The 26,236-nt window shown below is 39.5% G+C and overlaps 1 protein-coding gene across 1 annotated transcript in view; it reads right to left on the minus strand.

The window, feature by feature from the left end:
* Window positions 1-26,236, minus strand: part of Frem2 (FRAS1 related extracellular matrix 2) — a 160,253-nt gene that overhangs the window by 8,555 nt on the left and 125,462 nt on the right. Inside the window, exons 9-20 of the mRNA XM_048341464.1 lie at window positions 25,013-25,210; window positions 23,543-23,707; window positions 22,336-22,518; window positions 19,632-19,762; window positions 17,430-17,588; window positions 14,581-14,884; window positions 13,062-13,193; window positions 11,765-12,096; window positions 3,987-4,179; window positions 1,873-1,977; window positions 267-394; window positions 9-143 (exon numbers count right to left, since the gene is read on the minus strand). Of these exons, the coding sequence (XP_048197421.1) occupies window positions 9-143; window positions 267-394; window positions 1,873-1,977; window positions 3,987-4,179; window positions 11,765-12,096; window positions 13,062-13,193; window positions 14,581-14,884; window positions 17,430-17,588; window positions 19,632-19,762; window positions 22,336-22,518; window positions 23,543-23,707; window positions 25,013-25,210 (2,165 nt within the window). The remainder of the gene's footprint in view (window positions 1-8; window positions 144-266; window positions 395-1,872; window positions 1,978-3,986; window positions 4,180-11,764; window positions 12,097-13,061; window positions 13,194-14,580; window positions 14,885-17,429; window positions 17,589-19,631; window positions 19,763-22,335; window positions 22,519-23,542; window positions 23,708-25,012; window positions 25,211-26,236) is intronic.

The following is a 26,236-nucleotide window of genomic DNA, read 5'->3' on the forward strand; positions in this document are numbered from 1 at the left end:
CAGTATACCTGCTGGAATCGAATGTCAAGGTCAAAGGTGATGGGCTCTCTGGGGTTGCAGGTGACTGGCAGGCGGTACTCCTGACTGGATGGGGTAGTGCATGGCACCAGCTTCACGGTGTAGGTTCCCGAGTAGTCACGTACCTTTGGAGAAGACAGAAGACATTTATAGATTTCTATAGCCATTTCTTCATTTTCCCTTGGAAAGTCTGAGGGGCAGTCTGAAGTCAGCAGAAAAGCAAAAGTGAGTAGGTCTTAGTCACTTACTGCAAAGTCAGAGATGAAGCTCCATTGCTGTACAGGCTGGTTATAGGTTGGTTCACTCCTTATGAGGCGGAGCGAAAAGGTCAGGCCTGGATGGTCAGCTGACATGATCACTGAGCTTGTGAAAGACGCTAGGGAAAAAAAAAAGTGTCCCAAATAACATGGTAGAGTGCTTTGGTTGGAAAAGTATACCACAATTTAGCATTGTCAAAGTACCATATCCCACATAACTTGCTTCTATTCTTATAAACAGTGTGCAGAGCAGGCAAGGTTGTTGGTGTAAATATCCTGAATGTGCAAGTAAAGATACTGGGCTATGAATAAGTGTGTGGCTCACTTTCTCAAGGTCAGACTGATAGGATGTGTGACCTTGAATTCCCACATTAGTAACTTTTCAGCCCATAATTCCATCAAAAGGTAATTGTACAGAAATACTTGAATTGCTCAGGGCTACTTTCCAAGAGTCAGTGCAGGGCAGCCAGGCTACTGAGAATGCATTAATTGTACACCCAAGCTATGAGTCAAATGTAAAATAGTTTACTAGCATCCTCACATCCGCACAGCTGGGTGAACCCAATTTCTGAATGGACTCTAATTATAATTAGATTGCCTGTCATTGGAGCTAAACAAAGGTTCAGTGTATTAGAAAGGTGGAGATGTGGAAGGGACTGTAAAGACCAGGAAATCCTTGTCTCTAGTATTGCAATTACAATAAAGCTAAGTGATTTTGGGGGGGTTCTGTTCTTATAAAAGCTCAATCTCACAAAAATACCATGAATCCTCTTTGTTGTTCTTGAATATTCGACTCTATTTTCCCTTTTGTGATAGCTCATACCAGGAAAAAAAAGGGAGGGCATGGTGTGGGTAAGTGGACTGTTTTGCCTTTCCCATCTGAGAGGAGTTGGCACAGAAGTAAAACAAGCAAAACAATATGACTTTTTTTCTTCTTCTTTTTTTTTTTTTTTTTTTTTTTGTTGGTTGTGGGGCTTGAACTCTGGGCCTGGGCACTGTCCCTGAGCTCTTCAGCTCTTGGCCATTGCTCTACCACTTGAGCTACAGCATCACTTCCTAGAAAGTGAAATGAAAAGAAATAATTTCTAATGAAATATCCTTGCTAATACAGACCAACAAGGGTGCCTTATTCATATTCAAACACAGTTCAAGTCCCTGCCAATTCTTATTCAGTGTAGCTGGTTAAGACAAACTTCAATAGGGAAGTCAGCTACCCACTTCTAACTATTCGAAAGGGTTCCCACAGTAGCAAGCAAAGAGCAGTGAAGAGAGAAACAACTGAAATACAACAATATACACAAAGCAGAGAAAGATACTGCCATTCCTATGTGCTTTTTTTAAGGAAAACGATTTACTCAATAGGGTTTCCCATTTTTTTGCACAGAATCAATGCTTTTGCTTCTCCAGAAGCCCCTATAGGATAATTTTGCAGGTGGTGAGAGGTTGAGAAGTGGTTTTTGAAGCCCAAGGGGGAGATAATTGCATGTGTGAAATTCATTTGAAATGGAGGATTTCAAAGCCAACAAAGGAACTTGTTGAAATCAGAGTGACTATGGGAAAACGCCATGTTTGTTGTGTGTGGGGGAATGGGGCTTACCAGGATGTGATAGCACAAACAAGCCATGGAACTGAGCCTCTGTCTTGAAGTTCACGGCCAGGCGCCCCTCTTCACCTATGCGCATACTGGTTGGGTAGAGAGAACCTATAATGAGGACCAAAGGCAGGGATGTAAGATCCAGCCGACTTCAAAATACACAGATTTGTTCTAAAAATTAGTGACTTCTCCCATCTTTACTCATTCTAGACAAAGGATATTATTAGAAGAAATCTGAATGACAAGAGAGGTAGAAGTTTGTTTTCATGAAGGAGGAAAGACGTCTGGAGAGAGGCAAAATAAATTAGGTGATATGAAATACGTAGGTCACAGTAAAATACACAGATTGATGACAGTACACTAAGTGACTTTTTTTAAGCTTTCGTCTGCCAAAGTGAAGCTGGAAACAGAGAGACAAGACAAGTAAACTTGTCAAAATGGTAGTAGATTTAATTGGGTGCTGGCGGCTTATGCCTGTAATCCTAGATACTTAAAGGAAATTTGAGATCTGAGTATTAGGTTCAAAGCCAGCCTGGACAGGAAAGTACAGGAGACTCCACGTCTAATTAACCACTAAAAAGCTGGAAATGGATGTGTGGCTCAAGTAGTAGAGGGCCAGACTTGAGTGACAAAACTAGGGAATAGAGTCCAGATTCTGAATTCAGCACACACACACACACACACACACACACACACACACACACACACACACACCTGTAGCTATTTGGGCATGGAACGGGGGTGACAGACAAATTTACGGCCTTAAAGAAAATTCTGATGCTTTTCCCCAAGAAATTCAACAATTGGACAAAATTTGGCCCCAGATAAGAGGATCAAAGTAGCAATAGCCAGTAAGGTTCACTTCAGTAGTCATCTTATAAGGTCAGATGTTAAATGCAAACACAAAGTCATCTAGGAGGATTCTGGAATCCCTCCCTATTCAGTCTGCTCAAATTTCTCCCACAGCTCTAAGGTAACTTGAATTTGCTTTGGTTGTAGATTTATACTGGAGATGCACTATCAACAACACTTTCTTTTAGGCTAGTAAGATATCATACTGGCTTAATGTTGTAGATACTGATGGAACTACATGGCATGTCTAAAGAGCAAGTGCACAAGTTCTACTAATGGATGTATTAGCTTGAAGCTTATGTACTTGAAACTGGGATCCTGACATGGGTACTGAGACAGTTTTGCAGATGCCAATGAGCCCTGACAGTTGTATTGTATTCCCTCCCAGTGTTCTAAGACACTGGGCTAAAGGGTAACAGAGAGTTGAATATAAAATGAGAAAGAGAACTTATAGGTTTTGCCTATCATTCAGAGGACATTAAGCTCCAGGAATGTTAAACGATATGCTTGAGATTACACAAGTAATTGTAGGGTAAGTCGAAACTTGTTTCAGACATAATTTATTCTGGACATTGTAATGCATTTCTCAGTTTTTTGGAAGCAAAAATACATAACTCCTTCCCTTGAAATGTTCTCTTATTTTCAACTGGAACTTCCTGTTTTCTAGAACCTAGGGAAATAGGATGATTGTGTTTTGTAGTCTATAAAGGATTTATCAGAGAAAGAGAGTAAAATATCCACAATAAATAGCAAGGGATGTATTTTTGGGGTGTGTGTACGTGTGTGTGTGTGTGTGTGTGTGTGTGTGTGTGTGTGTGTGTATTAGGGCTTGAACTTAAAGTCTAGGCACACTGCCTTAGCTTTTTTGTTTTTTTTCCTCAAGGTTGTCTACCAGTTAAGCCACATCTTCTTTTCCATCTTTTTACTAGTTACTTGAAGATAAGAATCTCATAGACTTTCTTTCCAGGGCTGGCTTCAAACCTCAGTCCTTAGATCTCAGCCTTCTGAGTAGCTACGATTACAGAGGTGAGTCTTGGGCACCAGGCAGCAAGGTACATTTAACAATTCAATTTTTATTTATTTTTTTTTTGCAGAATTTGAGGTATTACTATGATCTTATCAAACAAGAGTTTTCTCATGATAAAGGTAAAAATGTAACTTATATAATGTTACACATTTTTGTATTATGTTTTACAGTTAAAACATCCTTGTGAGTAATGCAAATAAGTAAGAAAGCTAGAATTTTCTAAGTCAACTCAACTCACCATGGAGTTCGGCTTCCGGTGGGCTCCCAATGCCATCATTCCACAAGATGGCAGTGTCGTACACAAAAGTCAAACGAAGCTCTGACTTCAAGTCAAAATGCTGCCAGCCTCCAACCCCGACTGGGGAATGGAACACGTAGGAAACATACAGAGGAACTCGAAGGGTCACGTAGGACTGTACTAAGTTGAGGACCTACGACAACAAAAATGATCCCCGTCAACACCATTCAGTGTTAAACCAAAGGAGCTTCATGTTGTCCAAGCTATTAAAAACCTCCTCTCTTCACTGATCATTTCATGTCACCAGGAAGGAAAGGAAGGAAAGAAATAAATCTAGTCACTAACAACATGTAGTATTTAAGGTGCTTCAAGAAAAAAAAAAAGCAGTGTCTTGCTTTGAATTTTATACTCTTCTTAGATATTTGACAGATGGGTTGGGAATAGTGGAGGATAAATGAATATTTATCTGCCCAGCACTACCAAATTTTAGACACTGTATTAGGGTCCCAGTAGAAGTTATTTAATATTATCATTTACTCTTGCAACTATGTTTGTATGTGTTTGTGGGTGGCTGGCTATCAGGATGGGTAATGGACAGAAAGAAAAAGACATAAAAAAATTAAGTCTTAACGAAATCTGGTAAATTTCCTGTAATTTCATAAACCTTCCAAGGACTCTGTCAAAACTTAGTTTCTGGCCCATGGTTTTTCTTTTCTCTCTTACTTCACTACATACCAAACAAAGATGGCACAGTCCTAATAGATCACCTGATAAAAAATATTGTATTTAACCCTTAAAATTGCTCTAAAATAGAGCAAAATAAACACACTTGAACTCTTTTACCCAAAAGAAAAACAGATTCCACTTCTTGGAAGTTTTAGTCAGGTTGTATGATAATCATCCACTTGAACTGGTTAACAGGACTTAGTTAATAATTAATTTAAATTATTGGAGCCATTCTATAATATACCATGCTATCATGAAACTAAAAGTAAATGTAAGGGCTGAGAATGTTGTGGCTGGCTTATTGGTAGAGTGTTTGCCTAGCATGTGCATGAAGCCCTAGGTTCAATTCCTCAGTACCATATAAATAGAAAAAGCCGAACTGGTGCTATAACTCAAGTGGTAAAGTGTTATCCTTGAGCAAAAGAAGTTCAGGGACATTGCCCAGGCCCTGAGTTCAAGCTCCCAGACTGGCCAAAAAAAAAAAAAAAAAAAGTAAATGAAAATTAAAAACGATGCTGATTCATGATAACAAAAATATTTAAAAAGGGACCCATCTGCCAGACAAGTTATTTGGTTTCCTGCTGGGTAACTAGTAATACTTTCCACTTTCTGTAAATCTGGACAGCAGGATAGGGGCTTTGCAATGCCGATGCATTGGGATAGTGTTTTCCAAGAGTGGCTGGGAACATAATTTTTCTTTTTTAAAATATATTTTTAGTTCCCTAGAGTTCCACAGTAACATCAATGCTTTCACTTAAAAACCTCTAAAATCAGCTGGGTGGCTCATGCCTCTAATCCTAGTTACTCAGGAGACTAAGATCTGAAGGTCATGGTTCAAAGCCAGCCCAGCCAGACAAACATGAAAGACATTCATCTCCAATTATCCTCCCAAAACTGGAAGAGGAGGTGTGACTCAAGGGGTAGTGAACCAACCTTGAATTCAAAGTTTAAGGGACAGCACTCAAACCCTGAGTTCAAGCCCCAGTACTGGCAAAAAGAAATGCAAATGTTAATTGAATTTCTGTAGCTTACAAATGTAGCTTGTCAGTTATGGTTTATCTAACCAAGCGAAGGAAGGTATTTAGGAGTCTTCCTTTGCAATACAATTATGAAAATATAAAACAACTCCTGTTTTTATTTGTCAGTATGAAGGTTTGACCTCAGGCCCTTGCATGTGCTGCTTAGCTTGCTTGCTCCATGCCTCCAGCCCAGGGTTAGATTTTTTTGTTGTTGTTATTTTGGATATAGGATCCTTCCTCCCTCCTTCCCTCCCTCCCTCCCTCCCTCCCTCCCTTCCTTCCTTCCTTCGCTTTCTCCCTCCATTCTTCCCTCCCTCCTTTCCTTCTTTCTTTTTGTGCCAGTACTTGGGTTTGAATTCAGCTCCTGCCTAGCCTTTTCTCTCAAGGCTGTGCTCTGCCATTTAAGTGATTAACAAAAAGCCATACTTCTGGCTTTTTGGTGTTTAACTGCAGATAAGAGTGCCATGGATTTTCCTGCCAGGGCTGGTTTCACACCTCAACCCTCAGATCTCAGCCTATTGAGGGGTTAAGATTAAGAAGTGAGAGTCACTGGTGTCTAGTGTTTTATTTTTTAAAGAATTGCTTTTGAGAGAAAGTTCACAAAAACAATTAGATAATTGTTTAAAAAAAACATAGTTTAACTTCATTAAACATTTTGCATCAAGTGTTTTCACTGTATTTATTTTTTAAAGCACCAGATTCCTTTATTTAAATTCTTTTAAATTAATTTTTATATTATTCTTTACATTCCTTTTAACTAAATTATTGAATTGCTTTTATCTTTTAGAAGCAAATGATTGAAAATTATTTTAAAGTCAAATTTCTCTATGGAAGTTTTACATTTCTTTTCTTTGGCATGTAAAATTCTTAACTTTCTGTAAGAATGAGGATCTGACTCTTACCATTCTATGTTGGTGGTGTTCAAATTTGGTCTGTGGTTCTCAGTTATCACCTGGAATGTTCTCAGACACATTAAATATTCATTGACTACTTCTTCAATGAGTGAATGTACAAATGCATGGCCAATGAAGACACAATCAGGATAACAGCTGAGGATAGCAGTAGTCAAACTGCATACATTATCATCGAACTTCCTAGCTGCTACTAGACAATCCTCCCAGATTTTTTTCACCTAGTTACTTCTCCTTGGCATCTGTTTCTTCCGTGTTAGATAGTCTGAACTGGGAGCTTAGGGAAGACAGAAAACTCGGAGTGTGTCAGGAGCCAATTTCAATTTACCCCCATAAAAGTGCAGGGACTTGACACTATTTCATCTTGGTAGCTGTAGCTACAATGAACACATAAGGAAAAAAATCTCAGCTCCTCAGAACGCTGTTCCTGGCAGAAACAATTATAGGGTAATAAAAATTGTTTGCACAACGATTACTTTATGCTAAAGTGCCAGTTCTAGGAAAGAAGAAGAGGGAAGGCAATGTCTGCTACGTCCTTGGCCAGGGCGCTGTGGCACAGCAGAGCACACGCAGAGCTGTGTGTCCTGCTTATGGAGGTGTCCAACAGACCAATAGAAAAGAGAGGAGAAGGAAGAGAGAAGGGAAGCATTGAAGCACAAAAGTTGGTTAGACTCCCACAATGGTGGAAAGTGGAATACATTAGTTTGCATTCCTTCAGGTATCACCTCAAGAAACTGGTGTGTAGTTAAAACTCAGCTGCTGGCCAGGTGCCAGTAGCTCATGTCTGTAATCCTAGCTACTCTGGCAGTTGAGATATGGGGGAAGTCTGTGAGACTCTTATCTCCAATTAAGAAAAAAAATGTTGGAAGTGGAGATGTGGCTAAAGAGGTAGAGTGCATGTTGAAAATGCCATGTGAAACCATAGGTTTTTGTTTTTGTTGTTGTTTCTCTTGTATTCCCTTCCTGTGGTTGTACCCTCAGCTATCACTGTATCTCATCTGAGTACCCTGGATACTGTATATATGTGTATTAGAACTAGGGAAGAGAAAGGGAATATCAAAATCGAGAGACAAAGGATAAAAAGACAAACTATTCCAAAAGCAATACTCACAAAATCATTTGGTGTGAACGAACTGTACAACTCATGGGAGGTGAGGGAAAGGGGGAGGGGAGAGGCAGGGGAAAAATGGGGGAGGAGGTAACAAGTTGAACAAGAAACGTACTCACTGCCTTACATATGAAACTGTAACCCCTCTGTACTTCACTTTGACAATAAAGGAGGAAAAGAAAGAGGTAGAGTGCAAAAGCTCATATAGCACCCAGGCCCCAAATCCTGAATTCAAGCCCCAAGACCACTGTCCCCCCCCCCGAAAGCAAACAAACAAAAAACCAAGAAACAAAAAAGAAAAAATAAAAACAACAAAAATAAAACCTGAGTTGCCTGCAAACTGAAGGTGTAAACTGCTATTGGGATTAGCAGTGGTTATGGGATGTACCCTGGCACCTGTTTTGATAATTGCTATTGGTCAGCATTCTTGTAGTAAGAACAGAGGGAAATAGTGGTCAGGCATTTTGTTTGTTTATATATATATATTGTGTGTGTGTGTGTGTGTGTGTGTGTGTGTGTGTGTTTGTGTGTGTGTGTGTGCGCGCGCTGGTCCTGGAGCTTGAATACGGGGTTTGTGTGCTCCACTTCTGGATTTGGGGGATAGTTAATTGGAGATAAGAGTTTCATGGACGTTCCTGCCTGGGCTGGCTTCCATTAGTCATTCTTGCACTGATATCTGTAGTATCCATTCTTCACATCCACTCAATTAAATATCCCATAAGCATGATGGATGTGATCACAGCTTGACCAGATCCCCAAATGTGGGAGCAATTTGACTTTAAGGGGACTAAAGTCATAGTAGTTGCATTCAGTGAAAAGATACTGTGTTTAGGAAAACATGGTAAACATTAAATGCATATCAGCTATTATTATTATGATGATCATTTTGTTGTTATTGCTATTACTATGTCTTGTCTTCTCTAGAACCCCAAAACCAATGGAAGAAAAGTAAGGGATTAGGCTCAGATGACTAGTTTCCTTCTACATCATCTTCTCCTTCAGTATATTTCAATAATGTGTAAAGTGTGTTGAGGAGAGACTATCAATAAGAGAGAAATAGAAGTTTAAGCCCACAAGGAAGAATGTAGGGATAACTGGGATATTCATCTGTATGCTTTTCCTGTAAGAGAGTAAGCACTACGTTTTATTAGTTTGTGTTACCATTTAGATTACATTGAGGGTTTTAGAACATTAGAGGTAGGTCCTGGGGTCTCAGGGAATTACACAGAATGTGTTCATCACTGTGATACTGATTGCCTGTTTATACTTTTACAGAGCTTTTCAATACTGCCCAAGCCAAAGAAATCCTTTCAGAGAGGATTCATAATCACACACTGGCCATCAATTTTTAGATTTAAGATTACACAAAGTGGGTAAGAATCTGATGGTGTGACAACTTCATGCAATGTGTATCCTTATTCTGTTTGTGATATAACACCAGACTCAGGCATGTGAAGCTTCACTGAAACCTACAGCTGCCTATTTCCACTGAATGGAGCAGAACCATTCAAGGTTCAACTACAGAGACAGAGCAATGAGTTTTCTAGTTAATGGAGGTCCTGAGGAGAAAGAAAGTTCCAAAGTCAAAGTCAGATGCTGGTGGCTCGCGCCTGTAATCCTAACTACTCAGGAGGCTGAGAACCGAGGATAGAAGTTTGAAGCCAGCTTAGGCAGACAAATCTGAGAGAATCTTATCTTTCTAGCAAAAAGCTGGAGGGAGATGTGGCTTAAGCATTAGAGTTGCAGGTTTTAGCAGAGAGAGGAGAATGAGAATGAGAGATTCTGAGTTCAATTCCCAGCTAATATTGGCTCATGTGCTCTCTCCTCTCTTCTCTCTCCTCTCTTTCTCTCTCTCTGTCTCTCTCTCGCACATACACACACACACACACACACATACACCACATATCATCAAAGAATTCAATGGAAGAACTGGAATTTAGCAAAGTACAGTTAATGTAGGAGATCTTTGCATGGTTGGTTTTAGTCTGAGGAGTTAACTCTGTTGTGTTCAAGTTTTGCATTCAGAATGATCATGACACATTGGAGAACCAGGCAGTGTTGACAAGATAAAGCTCAAGGAGCTGTGTGTGTGGGATTTTCACTAGCATAAGCTGTCTGAGTCACCCATGAAAGATGAAAGAGTGCCGCCACAATGTGAAGAAAACAGAAAACATCCCAGAGTAAAAATTAGACAAGGCCACAGAGAAGCTCTGTAGCAGGGGGAAAGAAAAGAGATTTCAACAAGGAACAGCCAGACTACGAATGTAATCTTTTACTCTGTCCTTCTCTGTATATATGAATAGATTCTGCAGCTTAAGCAAATCCCTTAGAGTAGCGCAATCAGAAAGGGGACGGTGATTTTTCATAGCAAAATGAGACCAGGCTCTGTGAGGAAGAGCTGCAGGAACACTGAGGTAGCTTCAGTAACAAGTCTTTACTTTTACTCTGAGGATAGGCTATTTTTCTTTCATGGTATCTTTGTTTTCCAGCAAAGATGGGTCGAGAAGAGGATCTGGAATAGCTCCAATGTGCGAAAGTTTAATGGTACTAGGACCAAATTTGGGTAGAAGCAAGTGTACATTTGCTTGATTCCAAAATGGGGGCTCCACCATTTCACACTGTCTTTACATTAGTGTTTTTACTTGGGAATGTTTTTCTAATTCATGGAAGTTACTGAATATTGCTGCTGCTACTGTTGTGTGTGTGTACCAATATTAGAAATAAAATGCAGGATCTTATACATTGGATCTTACACTTTTGCTTAGCTTTTTTACTCAAGGCTGGTGTTGTAATATTTGAGCCATACTTCAAATTCCAGGTTTTTGGTGGTTAACTGAAGATACTGTCATGTGGACTTTTCTGCCTCAGCTGGCTTTGAACTGTGATACTCGTATTTCAGCTTCCTGGATAACTAGGATTACAGACATAAACCACCTCTACATGGCTTATTATTCTGCTTTTTAAAAAGGCTGTTAAGCCAGGCACTGGTGGCTCACACCTATAATACTGGCTACCCAAATGTCTGACATCTGAGGATTGTGGTTCAAAGCCAGATTGGGCATGAGAGTCCATGAGACTCTTTATCTCCAATTAGCCACCAGGAAACTGGAAGTGGAGCTGTGGCTTAAAGTGGTAGAGTGCTAGCTTTAAGCGAAAAAGAACTCAGGGACAGTGCCCAGGCCCTGAGTTCAGGCTCCATTATTGACAAAAAAAATGAAACAAAACCCCCAAAGAGGCTGTTAAGATCATGACTCATGACCATAGATAGTGTCCATTAATTTCTGTATATAATTTGGGGCAGCTTGTTATCACCAAATTTCTCTTCCTACCCCTTATTTTATGTCTTAAAATTTTAGAGATATGGCCTGAATGAAGTTAGGGGCTGACAAATGCATTAGGATTCTAGACTAAACCTCAAAAAGCATGGTGAATTTTGCACACCATTCACAGCTTGCATGTAAGTTTACCAATATAATCTTTTATTATTTATGCATATACACTAGAAATTATAATGTTTACTGTGAAGAGAAATCACTACGTGGATGTTTTTCTTCTTTTTGTTGGAACTAGAGTGTGAATGCAGGAACTCTTATTGTTCTGCTTGTTGGCTGGGTTGGTGGCTCTACTATTTGAGCCACACCTCAGCCAGCTTGGAAACTCAATCCTCCAGATCACAGTCTCTAGGGTTACAGGTGTAAGTCACCAGTACCTAAGGATTTTTAGATGTCAGAGTAGGTTTGGCCTTAAACGATGATACACTGACTTTTGACATAAAGAGGATGCTACTGAACCACTATCTAAAGAATATCTATATTTTGACACGCAGTTTTAGCAATAGACGTAGATTTTCACACCTTCCACTCAATTATCAGGTCCTCCTTGTGACTAATGAATGTCCTGTACCACTGAACATGAAATGGAACTGAAGTAATTAGTAAGAAAAAGAGTCTACTGACAGAACAGATCAGCTGAATTACCTCCAGCGATGAGAGCTCACAGGTTGTAAATGTGTACCTGGCCATCGGTGCCGATGGAGCCTCCGCAGTCGGTGAGGAGCTCCGACATGTCATAGTAGCTGACAAACTCCCACAGGCAGGCCTCCAGGTTCAAGTTACGGTAGAAGCGTAAGGTGTTGGGGCCTCTGATGGGCGAGTTGTACTGGTAAGGATAGGTCTCTCCGATGACTTCGGGGTTTTTGGTGGCCTCAGTGAGAAAACCGTGGTGGGTCTTCACCTCAGTGTAGTCCAGGAGGTTGGAGCACTTGTGGTTCCCAACTCTTGTACCGTCAGGGCTGAGGGTCAGCTCGAAGTTGGAGAGCTCTCGAGTGGAGATCACAGGGAGCATGCCTACAGGGGAGGGCATTAACACAATTCTGTCCCATTGTACTTGGACCTTTCCCAGGCTTATTTGTTATTTATTTATGTTTGTACTGGGCTCAAATTCAAGGCCTTTAGTTCTTGCTTGCTTGGCATTTTTTTGTCAGACCTGGGACTTGAACTCAGGGCCTGGGCACTGTCACTGAGCTTCTTTTGCTCAAGACTAAATAACACTCTACCACTTGAGCCACAGCACCACTTCTGGCTTTTTCTGTTTGTGTGGTATGGAGGGATTGAACCCAGGACTTCATGCATGCTAGGCAAGCACTCTACCACTATGCCACATTCCCAGTCCCTTTGGCCTGGATTTTTGGTCAAGGCTGGCACTCTACCACTTGAGTCACATCTCCACAGTTATGGTTTTTGTTTTGCCAGTACTAGGGCAAATCAGGGCCTGGTTCCTGTCTCTGAACCTCTTTGTGCCCAAGGCTAGCACTCTACCACTTGAGCCACAGCATCAATTCCAGCTTTTTCTGAGTAGTTTATTGGAGATAAGAGTTTCATGGGCTTTCCTGCCTGGGCTGGCTTTGAACCAAGACCCTCTTTTCTCAGCCTCCTGAGTACCTAGGATGACAAGTGTGAGTTACCAGTGCCCCACATAGTTCTGGCCTTTTGATAGTTAATTGAAGGTAAGAGTCTCAAAGACATTTTTGTCTAAGCTAGCTTTGAACTGTGATCCTCAGATCTCAGTCTCTTGAGCAGCTGGGATTATAGGTATCCACCATCAGTGCCTGGCCAAACTTGCTTAATTTTAAAGAATGCTTACATTGTTAGACTCCTCAAAAGTGAGAGAACTGGAAGACATAGGACTTGAAGTCCATGTTACAAATTGAACACTATTTAATCTTGGACATTCAGTAGAAACGGAGTGAAACAAAGCTGGTGATAAGGAACCCAAAGGCCTTCTGATCAACTTGCTCAAGCAAAATCCCTACCGTCGATGTGTGGCATCGTGACCGTGAGTTTGATCAGGTTTGCAAAGTCTGGGTCTTCGGAGCCTGTGTAGCGCAACTTAGCTGAGAAGGGCTCGGCCCCCACGACTCCAGGCACACGTGGTTGACAAAGGCCTTGAGGAGAAGGAACACATTTATGTTAGAAAAAGATGAAAAGATGAACACCTAAGGTGCTGTTACTTTTCTACTTGCTTTAGCATTTTCTGGGCACTAATGCTTGGTGAAGAATGTAAATCACAGCACACTCTTCAGTGTCTACTTTGCAGTGCTGTAGTTTGAGATGATCTGAGAAGAGCCAGTTGTTCAGTGTGATTTAATTGGTGCTTATAAACATACTTACAAGATTATGTGAACACATAGTATAAACAAAGTAAAAGTGATAGAAAGTCAATAGGAACAAAGTTATTAGGTGAAGTTGATATTTACCCTAGAATATTATACTTATGATTAGTTATAAAACATTATTTATTCATGAATAAAATATTTATTTACTTATTTATTTAATGGTACTTGGGAAATTTTCCCAGGGTCTCACACAGGCCTGGCAAGTGTTTTACCATTAAGGTATAACCTTTAAAAAGTACTGAGATTAGCTAGGTGCTGGTGGCTCATGCCTGCAGTCCTCACTCCTTAGGAGGCTGAGAGCTGAGGATTGGGGTTCAAAGCCAGCCTGGGCAGGAAAATCCATGAAACTCTTATCTCCATTTAACCACCAGAAAAATCAAAGTGGTGCTGTGGCTCAAGTGGTAGAACACTAGCCTTGAGCAAAAAGAGTGCAGGGATAGCCCTCGGGCCCTAAGTTCAAGCCCCACAACTGAAAAAAAGTACTTAAAATAACTTAGTATCATGAAAAACTTTAACATTGTATGTTTTATTCTTATTAAGAGTATGTTTATTATGTCAATAAACATTTATATACATTAGTGGATATTTTGATCCAAAATATATAATGAGAGAAGGTGGTACATACAACATTGATTTATGCAACAAGTGTATTGTATTGTTTTGCAGTGAGGGACATTAGCTCTTGTGCATGCAAGGAAAGCACACTTATCACCGAGCTGCATCCCTAGCTCTAAGTGTACTTCCGAAGGATGCACACAAATAGAAAATTGAGAAAGAGAATCATCTACATGTAACTCTTTTATGAATTCTAAGTTAGAGTTGGGGGTAGAGCACTTGCCTCCTATGCACAAGGTTCTGAGATCAATTCCCAGCACCACAAATAAAGAATAGAAGTCTAATTTAAATATCCTTATACCAAATGAAGAATTAATTGGTGAAGGGGATTTCCTATCTTCCTAATGTTGTATATAACCAAATTCTTTCCTACATTCTCAATGCATCTTGGCTTTGTTCTCCATCCTGGCTCACTCTACTAACAGGTGAAGTCAGAGCATTTGCACACACACCAGGACTTCCTGCCCTGCTGCCCCCAGACATTGAGCTATTCTGCAATTCCAGCCATCTTTATACAGATCTGGGCAACACAGTGGCTTACCTTCTTCTTGGCCAATGGTTACAATTGGGCTCATCAGCTCCAAGCCTTCATTGCCATCCATGTTCACAGCTCGAGCTGCACACTGCACTCGAGAGCCAGGCTGGAAGTATATGGAGTCTAAAGTTATCATCTTGGAGGATGTAAAAAAAGTGTCGAAGTCCACCTCTCTCATGGGGCTGGTCACACCGTCAGGGCCGGCTGGAGCACTGATCAGCCACCGGTAGAGGGTCAAAGTGTCGTTGATGTTCTCGCTTGCACAAATAGATCCTGTTTTATCATAGTCAGAATATTTGGGGTTGCAGGCCTATGGGAAACAAAAACCTGTTAGGACCACAGTTAGAATATTCTTTCCCAAGCCCTCTCAATCCAGTGTCTTTACCATTGCCTCATGTCAGTCATGCAAGTGTGTGTGTGTGTGTGTGTGTGTGTGTGTGTGTGTGTGTGTGTGTGTGTGTACCCAGGGGTTTGAACTCAGGGCCTGGGTGCTGTCCCCAAATTTTGTTTTTCTGTTTTTGCTCAAGCCTGCCTCTTGAGCACAGCCACTTGAGCCACAGCTTCACTTCTGGTTAATTAGAGATAATGTATTTTCCTGACTGAATTGGCTTTAAACCATGATCCCCAGATCTCAGACTCTTGAGTAGCTAGGATTACAGGTGTGAACCATCAGCATCTGGCTGCACTTTTCTTAGTTTTTATTTCCACCTGAGATGGTTTTCTTTTTCTTTTTCTTTTCTTTTCATTCTTTCTTTTTTCTTTTTTTTTTTTTTTGGCCAGTCCTGGGCTTGAACTCAGGGCCTGAGAACTGTCCCTGGCTTCTTTTTGCTCAAGGCTAGCACTCTGCCACTTGAGCCACAGCGCCACTTCTGGCTGTTTTCTATATATGTGGTGCTGGGGAATCGAACCCAGGGCTTCATATATACAAGACAAGCACTCTTGCCACTAGGCCATATTCCCAGCCCCTGGTTTTCTTTTTAATGAACTCTAAACTGCATTTCTAACAGCTAATTGGATGTTTATATATAAAATATTCAGTCATATCAACCCTCCAAGTCACAAACTAAATTAGTTTTTCCTTTCCCTCATATCATTCTTTCCCTATGAAAGGTGTCACCTTGCTCATGAGGCTGATGACACCATCAGTGCCTACTTGCCACAGGAATCAACCTTCCCTTCCCTTCCTTCCTTCCTTCCTTCCTTCCTTCCTTCCTTCCTTCCTTCCTTCCTTCCTTCCTTCCTTCCTTCCTTCCATCAGTGAACTTAATTACTCTTTCACAACGTGTGTATATGTTTGTGTGTGTGAGTGAGTGTGTGTGTGTGTGTGTGTGTGAGTGTGTGTGTATGCCTCCACTGAAGCTCCAACTGAGGGCCCCTCACTTGGCCTTTTTGTTCAATACTGGCACTCCTCTACCATTTGAGCCATACTTTCATTTCTATTTTTGCTGGTTGATTGGATATATGAATTTCTTGATTGTTTTCTGCCTGGCAGGTTTCAAACCGAGATCTTCAGTCCTTAGCCACCTGAGTAAGATTATAGGCATGAGCAAATTTTAGTCTCTTCTTTTCCATCCTTGCCACCCTCTTCTTGTCTAATTTCTTCCCAGTCAAGTGATCCACTACTGCTGTGCTAACCATCTCATGTGACCCCTCTAACAGTGCAGTTCTTCCGTGGAAAAGTTTCCCCATTATCCAACAAAAAGCTCAAGTTCCTTAAAAAGAGTGACCTGGATAAACTATGATGATTTGTGACTTGTTAATTCAGTAAACATTAACTGCATAAATTCTTGTGTGTTGTTAGACTAGGGCTGTTGTGATTAAAAAAGCAAGTCATGTGTTTGCTCACTAGTTGCTAATGATTTAGTCAACTGAAGACAAAGCTAAAATGTAATAAAAGTGTGCTACTTATGCTTTGTCCAGCTTTGGCTTCGGTTGCAGTCATTTCTGTCTAGAATGATCTCTCCTTATCTGAATTGTATCATAGCTATTGGGACTCAACCTTATTATCCCAAACCTCCCTTCCAACACAGAGCCACTGCTCTGATTTCTAACTTGAATTATTTATATGGTAATGATCATATCTTGCCTTATACTAGAGCTACTGGTAACTCTCTTCCTATCTTTATTTTTAAATTCCTTCTGTGCAGAGTTTATGCCTTATTTATGGATTTAGTGCCAGTACTGGAGTTTGAAATCAGGGCTTCACACTCTTTCCTGGCTCAATACTGGCACTTTAACACTTGAGTCACAGCTCCACTTTTGACCTTTTGGTGGTTTATTGGAGATATGAGTCTCAAGGACTTTTCTACCCCAGCTAACTTTGAACTGAAATCTTCAGATCGCAGCCTCCTGAGTAGCTAAGATTTAAAATATGAGCCACTGACTCCTGGCTATTCATTTTTATCAGTCTCTCAGATTCACCTGTGTACTGACCAGCCAATAAATCACTTGGAGGTGAAAAAAAGTAAAACATGGAATCTTCGTTTAATTAATGTTATTCTTTCTTTTTAACTTCAAAACCCAAACCTGGGGCTGGGGATATGGCCTAGTGGCAAGAGTGCTTGCCTAGTATACATGAGGCCCTGGGTTCAATTCCCCAGCACCACATATACAGAAAATGGCCAGAAGGGGTGCTGTGGCTTAAGTGGCAGAGTGCTAGCCTTGAGCAAAAAGAAGCCAGGGACAGTGCTCAGGTCCTGAGTCCAAGCCCCAGGACTGGCCAAAAAAAAAAAAAAAAAACCAAACCTGGTAATACTTTCCTACTTTCATTTCATCATGATAAATGTTAATGAAAGTTTATGAGTATTTTAAGTAATTATATAATTTCCCTTGTGTTTCCACAATCCCATACTCACTGTAACACAGACGACTGGATAGCCAGACACAGGTCCAGCGCCCTCTTTAGCTTTGGAAGTGTCATCATACATCAGCAAGGACACAATTTGAGGAACAGAAGGAAATGTGACATCCGCCATGTTGTTAATTTCTTCAATGTACACAATGGCTTTGGTGACCTGGAAGGAAAGATAATCATCATTGACTAGTACAACATCAGACTTTTAGTGCTTCTAGTGTACATCACTCAAGGTTCCTGCAACACTCATGAGCTCTTTGAGATGAAAACTGCCATCCCCAGAATCCTTCAAGAGTGATGAGCCTCATGTAGCTGGTTGTCAGTGACTCAGGCACCATTCTTGTGTATTGTATAGTCTTAGGGGCAAGCACCTGAGACTGGGGGAGCCAGGGCAAAGGCTGGTCAGTGGCCTGTGAGGTACATGGACCCTAAGTGTTGTTTTTTCCTCCAGTTGTGACAACAGTAGACAAATCTGTCCCGAGGTTGTCAAGTAGAAATTGTATGAAAAAAGCTCATGTGGGTCCTGATGAAATGGAGGCCAACGAAAATCAAAACTGTAATGGGCAAGGCAAGAAAGCAGTGCCTGAAGTGCATGCTGCAAGAGATGCTGAGAGCTGGACAGAAGTGGAAGTCACAAACACAACACCTCCTGCAGGGCAAGGTGAGGAAACTCCTTGCTGTCCATTTACCCTGTTTTTTGAATAATCTCCTGATATCTGATAACTGGTGTCACAAGGATAGCTGCTCTGTGACTTAAAATAGGTTTATACTCCATGGACTCATCTCAATTTGAAAAATAGTAAAGATAAGAAAATGCACTTGACTCATCTGATGTAGTGTACATTGCACCTTCACAACAAAGGATCATGGTAGAGTTTTAGCTGTAGCCTTTGTGATTGTTCAGGAAAAGTTAAGGTGAAAACTCAAAGTATAGCTTTTGACTGAACAAAATCCACTGAATCCTTATAAGTCAGGGACTGTCTGTATAATCTTAGAGAAGCTTTTATAACAAAAAGTAATTTTAGTGAATCTTTGTTTCTTTCACTCCAAAGAGTTTCCTATACTACTCCATAAAAATAACAGCAAAAGATTTATTTCTCTGTGACAAGTTACAAAAATAATCTGGGTACTGGTGGCTCACACCGTAATTTTAGTTGCTCAGGAGGCTGAGATCCAAGGATTGTAGTTTGAAGTCAACCCTCTCAAATAAGTCTGTGAGACTCTTACTTCCATTCAAACAACAACAACAACAACAACAAAAGTGGAGATGTGCTCAAGTGGCAGAATTCCAGGTTTTTCACTCTTGAGTTCAAGCCCCAGTATTGGTGCTCTCTCTCTCTCTCTCTCTCTCTCTCTCTCTCTCTCTCTCTCTCTCACACACACACACACACACACATACACACACACACATTTGCTAATGATTTTCTGCCTACACCCATTGAACTGTGAATGTAGACTTAAAAAGGCAATATAGTAGAAATGCTATCATTCAATTTTAAAATGATAAAATAGGATAAATACTCTAAAAGAAAGAACATTTCCTTAATTTGAGTTTATACTAATAGAGAAATATAAATTCAATATAGTAAACTTAAGCATAGACACAAAATCAACCTGTTCCTAAAGCCGTTTGTCATGTGAACAATTATTTCCATTGTAAAGGTCAAAATTCTGTGGAAATTGTGGCTATCTTGAGGGAAATCTGTTTGGTGACACAATGTACATTAAATAAGCATATAAAACAAGTTTTATGTAACATTTTAGACATGAGGTTCTGAATAAAAAATGTCTAAGCAAACCAAAAGAAACAGTTGGGAATTTTGAGGGCTAGTAAACTGTATTATGGGTGAAAAATATATATTTTAATGAGTGGAGGCACTAAATCAATGTCTCATCTCTGTGCTGAGATAATGCTTCCTCTCTGGAGATTAATTCTAAGTTCAGTCACCAATGACAGAAAGGAAATGGGCTGATAGGGGTCTGTGAACTCCAAGCCTTGAGTTTCTACAAATAAGATTTGTCAAGGAAAGAGAAAATTTTTTATTATGTTATCATCAGAACCAAGTTTATTTTGGATGGGAAAGGGATTGTGGGTATCCTATCACAAGTGAGGTCTCATTACTTTCTAGAAGGGGGTGTGATTTCTCATAGGCATTGCTCCAGCAGAATGCTGGCCAGGAATTTACACCACACTATTACTTACCTGCGTTTCTGCTACCATGTTTTCATCGGGTTTTAAGTGGACAGTGAAGGCCTCTCTCATCTCTCTGACCCCATCAAATAGTATTTCAATTTCAACAAAATGCTGCGTTTCTCCTTCCTTAAATTCAATTTCTAAAAATGCAAAATCACAGGTTTAAATCTTCTACATATGAACAAAACTTATGTTCAAACTTTATTTGATCTGTGGGTCAATGAAAACTATAGTCTACATTGTGGCACAGTATACTCATATGTGTGTCGATATGTCAAAAAGGTAACCCACAGCTTAAGAAATATTACTTATTCTTATGATATAACACACTGAAATATTTTCTATCCTATTTCTTTTTCTATAATTGGGGTTTGAACTCGGGGCCTCCCCATTTGTTCTGCTTGCTTGGCTGATGCTCTACTACTTGAACCACAACTCCAGCATAGCTTTTTGCTGGTTGTTTAAGAGTTGTGCAGCCTTGTGGACTTTTCTGCTTGGATTGGCACTGAACTATAATCTTTTGGATTTTCTGGGTAGGTAAGCATTACTGCTGTCTGGCATATTCTGGTCTATTCTATCCAATCTTTCCCTATCAAATGAAAAACTATATTCATAAGCTATTAAATTGATTTGTTGATTCAGAGTTTAAAAATACACAGTTTTCATATTGGGTGGTAATAGTAGAAACTTACCTCTCATTTCTCAGACTTTCTAATAGAACCTAAGTCATGTGAATGGGCCTATAGGTAGAATTGAATGTGAATGGTTTTTACACTATGTCTACATGTAGAAAAGATGGATATAAAATTATTGAATTATTAATGTAATACTGTATGCCAAAACATGTATTTTTGTTGTCATTCTAGTAAGTATGAGGCTGTGAGTTCAAACCCTAGTATCATTAGAAAAAAATCATTTCTCACACTTTAAAGTCTGAAAATTCATAGGGAAATAGAGGTTGTTGAGGTCTTTTATATAGCCTTGCATGGTCACAGGCAGGGAGTTAGACAAATGCAGGCTTTTACAACAAATAATATGCTGTGTGGCACAATAACATTTCCATCCCTCTATGTCCACTTTACATTTCCCACGCTCTCTTGTTTTCATTGCTGGTCTTACTATTGTAAGCTGAAGCTTTTATAACCTCCTGAGTTATACAAATAAAACTTTTATGAAGTTTACAAAGTAATTTATTCATTATTTATTATATTTGTTATTAAGTATTTAAATAATATTTACATATTAAATTATTGTTTCAAAACCCTTGCTAGACAACAGTCAATTTTCTCAAGGATATTTGTCTTAATCTGTCACTTTATTTTTAGGACATAAAAGAACTCCAACTTTTGTTTAGTTTTGTTCTGTTTATTTGATTAGTACTGACCTCCCTTTAAACCATAAAAAGAGAAATTAAAACATAAGAAAAAAGAATCCTTTAAGTTTTTGTTGTAAACACTATAAAGTGTATGTTGAAATGCATGGGATAAGAGACTCGGACTTGATTTAGTATTATTTAACTTTTATCTGACTTCTTTTCTCAGTTTACTACAAAGTTGTAATATTGCTCCTGTTTAGCCAGAAAATTAATCTAAGACAAACAATTTCCTTTAGAGGAATTATACAAAAATCAGTTGCAATTTTTTCAGTCATCTATAATCTGCCTATTACAGAAAAGGCTGACTTTATACTTTAGAATTTTGTAGCTAATCAGTTTTATTTTCTCTCCTTTTAGATTATATGTGATTTATTTCACACATGCAGAGAAGAAAAATATCTAAGGATATTGTTGTTGTTCTATAGTAATTTATTGAAGCTTTGCCATACAAACAAAGGAAATACAAGCTCTTTGTAGAAAGGGCTATATTTCTATTTGTGCATTTGCTTTGTTAGTGATTCACAAATTCCTCTCTGTCACTTTGTATATTTTGTTGGTGAATAAAATGGATGAAGTGCATGATGGGTAAGAACTGATGACTGCTAAGAAATGAGTGACACAAAAGCCAAAACTCTGAGTATACTCCAAACAATTAATGAACTTAATTTTGGAGATAAGTTTATGTTTATTGTCAGCAGATGTGTGTGTGTGCAAGAGAGAGAGAGAGACAGAGAGAGAGAGAGAAAGAGGAGAGGAGAGATAGAAAGATGGACAAACACACACAGAATATTAACTTGTTTTAACTGCTACTAAAAGGAGATGATAATAATGATCCCAATCTTTGCATAAGGAGATGAAAGACAGCCACAGAAGACACCTAGTGAACACAGTTTCTAAGGGTCTCTGTGGAGGCTCTTCCAGTATCCTCTCATAGTCTTCTGTTAGCACAAAGTTGTCTGGCTTTAGTTTCAGATTTCAGGTGTTCTCAAGGTTATCATCTTGCCACATTTTCAGTGGATTGGACATTTTGAGGAAACTGGTTGCATAAAGTGTGATCTCTGGGTGAAGGTAACATCAACAGAAAGTTCCACTTAAATAGAAAGCTATGGAGTACATCTAATGAAAGTTCCTCAAAGTCCTAACACCTATACCTGATAAGTCAAAAGGAGGCTCTTAGAATTTAACTCTATTGTCTTTTTTTTTCTTTTAAGGAGATGAGTTTAAAAGATTGAGTCTTTATATTTCACTGAATGCTTATCTTCTTTCCCCTCATGGGCACAGCACTAGAGCACAGTGCTGGCCTGATCTGGCTGGAGGCCGGCCCTGGCAGCCCCCTACCTTCGGACACAGGGTGATAGTCTTCTCCAGAGGTGGCAGAGCCGTCCTTGGTGTGGACCCTCACGATGGAAACCTTGGAGGTATCTCCTTGGCGAATCACAGGAATTCTGACCACCACCGACTCTCTTGATTCTTTAGGTTCAGTGACGCTAAATTTGGTTTCTCCAAATTTGATGATGGACTCTAAAATTGGGGAAAACAAGGGCAAATTAAATTGCTCGTCAGGGAAACACAATTTCCCCCATTTCTGTGTCCTTCCATGAGGGAGGAATGGAACGGGTGTTGCACTCCTGGCTTCTCTCTTATACTCCCTTATATTCAAATAGTGGTAAATGTGAAAGTAGAAGCTGACATGCATAGCACAGCTCTTTTCTGATAATTAACCAGTGTCCATAGGGCGCATGCTCTGGGTTGTCTTTTCGTGGCATAAATTATATGTTGCAGGCCACTGATGGGGGGTGGAGGAAAAGAAATTCTTGCTGATGAACTACTTGTAATTTCAAGATTTGTGTAGCTACAAGATTGAGCAGGTACAAGAGTTTGGGCTTTATTATTTAGGTGTAAGACATACTCATCCAAATCAATGTTGCTATCTATCTGTCTATCTATCACTTATCCATTCATCCACTCATCTATTAGCTATCTATCAATCTACCCATCTAGTATATATATATGTGTGCATGTGTGTGTGTGTGTATCTATAATGTATGTATATGCATGCATCTATTATCAGTCAGGTATGTATGTAGATGTGGGCATGCAAGCATCTATCTATATAGTTATATGTGTGTATATATGTTTCATTTGTATGCATGCATGTATATATATGCATGTATGATATTTATCATCTATTAACTACCTATGTATCCATTCATCTCCTGTATCTCTCTATCTCTCTATCTATCTGCATGTGCCTAGATCTATCTATCTATCTGTCTGTTTGTCATCTGTCTATCTAATTTTTGCAGTGTTGGGGAATGAACTCAGACTTCCCACATGTTAGGCAACCACTGTACTACTGGATTATATCCCAGATTGTTTACTGTATCTGTTTTAATGGTAGATTGTTGATCCTCTTTTGTTTTTAAAAAAAATTCATTGGCTTTCTAATTCTACTCAGAAAAATTTCTGAGTCACCCCCAACCATAACTAGGATAGATTTCAGTTTCCAATTCACAAATATATATATGAGGCAACAGCTTCTTACTATCGGCATCATCTTGTATCCTTATCAGGGTTTCGTTTTGTTCACCAACGGCAGCCCCAAAGGGAGAGTTGCTTTGTGGAGTGCCCAGTACCAGGCGCAACTCCTCCACCTCCTCATAGACCACATCATCCATCAATTCCAAGATGCATGGCTTTTCTGTCTCACCTGGAACAAACAGTCATGACAACAGGACAAACACATCCCATAGTCAAGAAGGATGATGCATCAGCAATCAAAGAACAAGCACCACAGGAGCAATGGTGTAGCTTTCTCCCCACAGTATCAGTGCAGAGGTTTTCTGACATACAAGCCTTCAATAAATACTTGGTGAACAAGTGAATAGATAAACCCATGCATCAACAGTCACCCCCATTTTTTTGGCAGAGATTGTTGCCTTATCTATCTGCAGTCAGATATAGAATAGTTCTATTTCTATCCTTAGAAAGCAAGCAAAAAAAAGAGAAAAACATCAGTCTGTCCAATTTTCTAGTCTCAAGATCAAAAAGAAAGTTAGATTTGTATTGATTCGTCATTTTTTTATTTGACCATAATACTAACTTCTACTATTACTAAAGTTTTACTTGTTGACCAAATTGAGCCAAAAACATTTAGGCCTTTGCTCTAATGAATTATATTCTTAACTGTCCTCAATCTCATCAACAATTTTTATTTTATTTTTTATTTTTTGGTGTGTGTGTCACTCCTTGGGCTTGAATTTGAGGCCTGATTGCTGTTCCTGAGCTTTTTTGCTCAAGTCTAGCACTTTACCACTTGAACCACTACTCCACTTCCAGTTTTTTTTTTCTGGTTCATTGGAGATTATTGTCTTGCAGACTTTCCTTCCCTGGGCTGACTTCAAACCATAATCATCAGATCTCGGCCTTCTGAGTAGCTAGGATTACAGGCATGAGCAACTGGCCCAATTAAAAAAAAAACCACACATTTTGGGGCAATAAAAATATGTTAACTGATGGTTATTTAAAGAAATAATTCTCAATTGTTGACCACTTGTTTTCAGTGATAACTTTGTGATAAACAGCTACACAGGAAATTCTCTGCCTCTTTATGATTCTTTCTCTTCAAATATATTTCTCTAAATGCAATTATTAGATCAAAATGATCACATACATTAGGGCACTGGACACATACTAAAACTGTGAGAGCAATTTCATTTAACTATATTTCAACATTAAGATTAATTCACAGCATTGGGAAAGCTGTACATGTGATATGTTCTTGCCTATTAAGTTTTGAATAAACTATGCCACCCAACAATAGGAACCAATAAGTCAATACAGAAACCAAAGGTCCATACATTCAACCTATGACAATCAACTACTTGTTTCTTAGTACAATGAAGTCCATGGTATAAGCTTGCTGAAAGCTGATATTACTCTGATGCACACATTATTTCACCATAAACACTTGGCTTCCTTAAATTACAGCTAAAAACTTCAAGCTCTGACTTACCCGGGAGGAATGTGATGGTGGAGATGTCAGTGTTGGGACGTTCTTCGAAGTCCATCATCACCTGTGCGGAGCCCTGCCGGGTGTAGCATCTCACGGAAGACGTGAACTGGACATCCCCGCTCCTGCGGATTGCTGCAACTACCTGCCCATCATTTTCATTGCCAGTATGCACTTTTTCTTTGAATTGCATCTTTGGCACTACAAACCAAATAAACCCATGATCAAAGTGGAAATTTCCTTATGAAAAATGTGATGAGGTGGAGAGAAGAAAGCAAAAAGAACTGAAGGAAAGTGGAGCTCTGTCTACTTTTTTGAGCTTGAACAAATCAAGAGTACTGGTTTCCTTGCTGGGCATGAATGATTCTTGTCTAGAATCTTAGCTACTTAGGAGGCTGAGATCTGAGGATGGCAGTTCAAAGCCAGCCACCACAAACAAATGTGAGACCTTTTCATCACCAATTAACCAGCAAAAAAGCCAGATGTGGAGGTGTGCCTTAAGTGGTAGAGTACCAGACTTGAGCACAGAAGCTAAGAATGTGAGGCCCTGAGTTCAAGTCCCAGTACCAGCATGCAAAAAAAAAAGTTTTTATTTCCTTATCACTGAACTCTTAACTCTTTTTTTCTATGTATTTTGTGAAGTGAATGTATGAAACAAAGTGCTAGAAAGCTGCCAAACCCAGAAATCCATAAGATTTCTGTTTAGATTATTGCTTAGTCATGAACATTTCAGAATATCTTCATTTGAAGAACACTACATATATGCACATAGTTATAAGCATCTGCAGACCACAGCAGGGAAAGCTGACAGTGAGTTTGTAAATAGTTTTAGGAAACTTAAGCTGGGTCAACTCAATACAGATCTCATGGACAAAATTTTGTATTCCTCCAAGCAGGATAAAAATGATCATGAATGAAGAAGTGCTCAGCTTTCTTCTATGGTGACTGGAGAGGTAGTCCTACCCTATGTTCTGCAGCTGGGTGTTGAAAAACAGTGATTCTGTAACCGTATTAGGGAAAACTAAGATATGAGCAGATGAAGGAAATGGCATAAAGAGTGGAGAAAAGAAAAGAGATCACTGGTATTCAAGGGGCTACGGAGCTCTACCAGGTTCCACGCACACATGGTGAGGAAATTCTTCAGATAGCATCAAGGTCACCAATGACAATATCATATTTTCTTTAAAAGGGTCCCCTTTAAAGGCTAATTCTATCAAAAAATCAAGA

This window comes from Perognathus longimembris, chromosome 3 (assembly GCF_023159225.1).
Source record: "Perognathus longimembris pacificus isolate PPM17 chromosome 3, ASM2315922v1, whole genome shotgun sequence".
NCBI classification, from domain to species: Eukaryota; Metazoa; Chordata; class Mammalia; order Rodentia; family Heteromyidae; genus Perognathus; species Perognathus longimembris.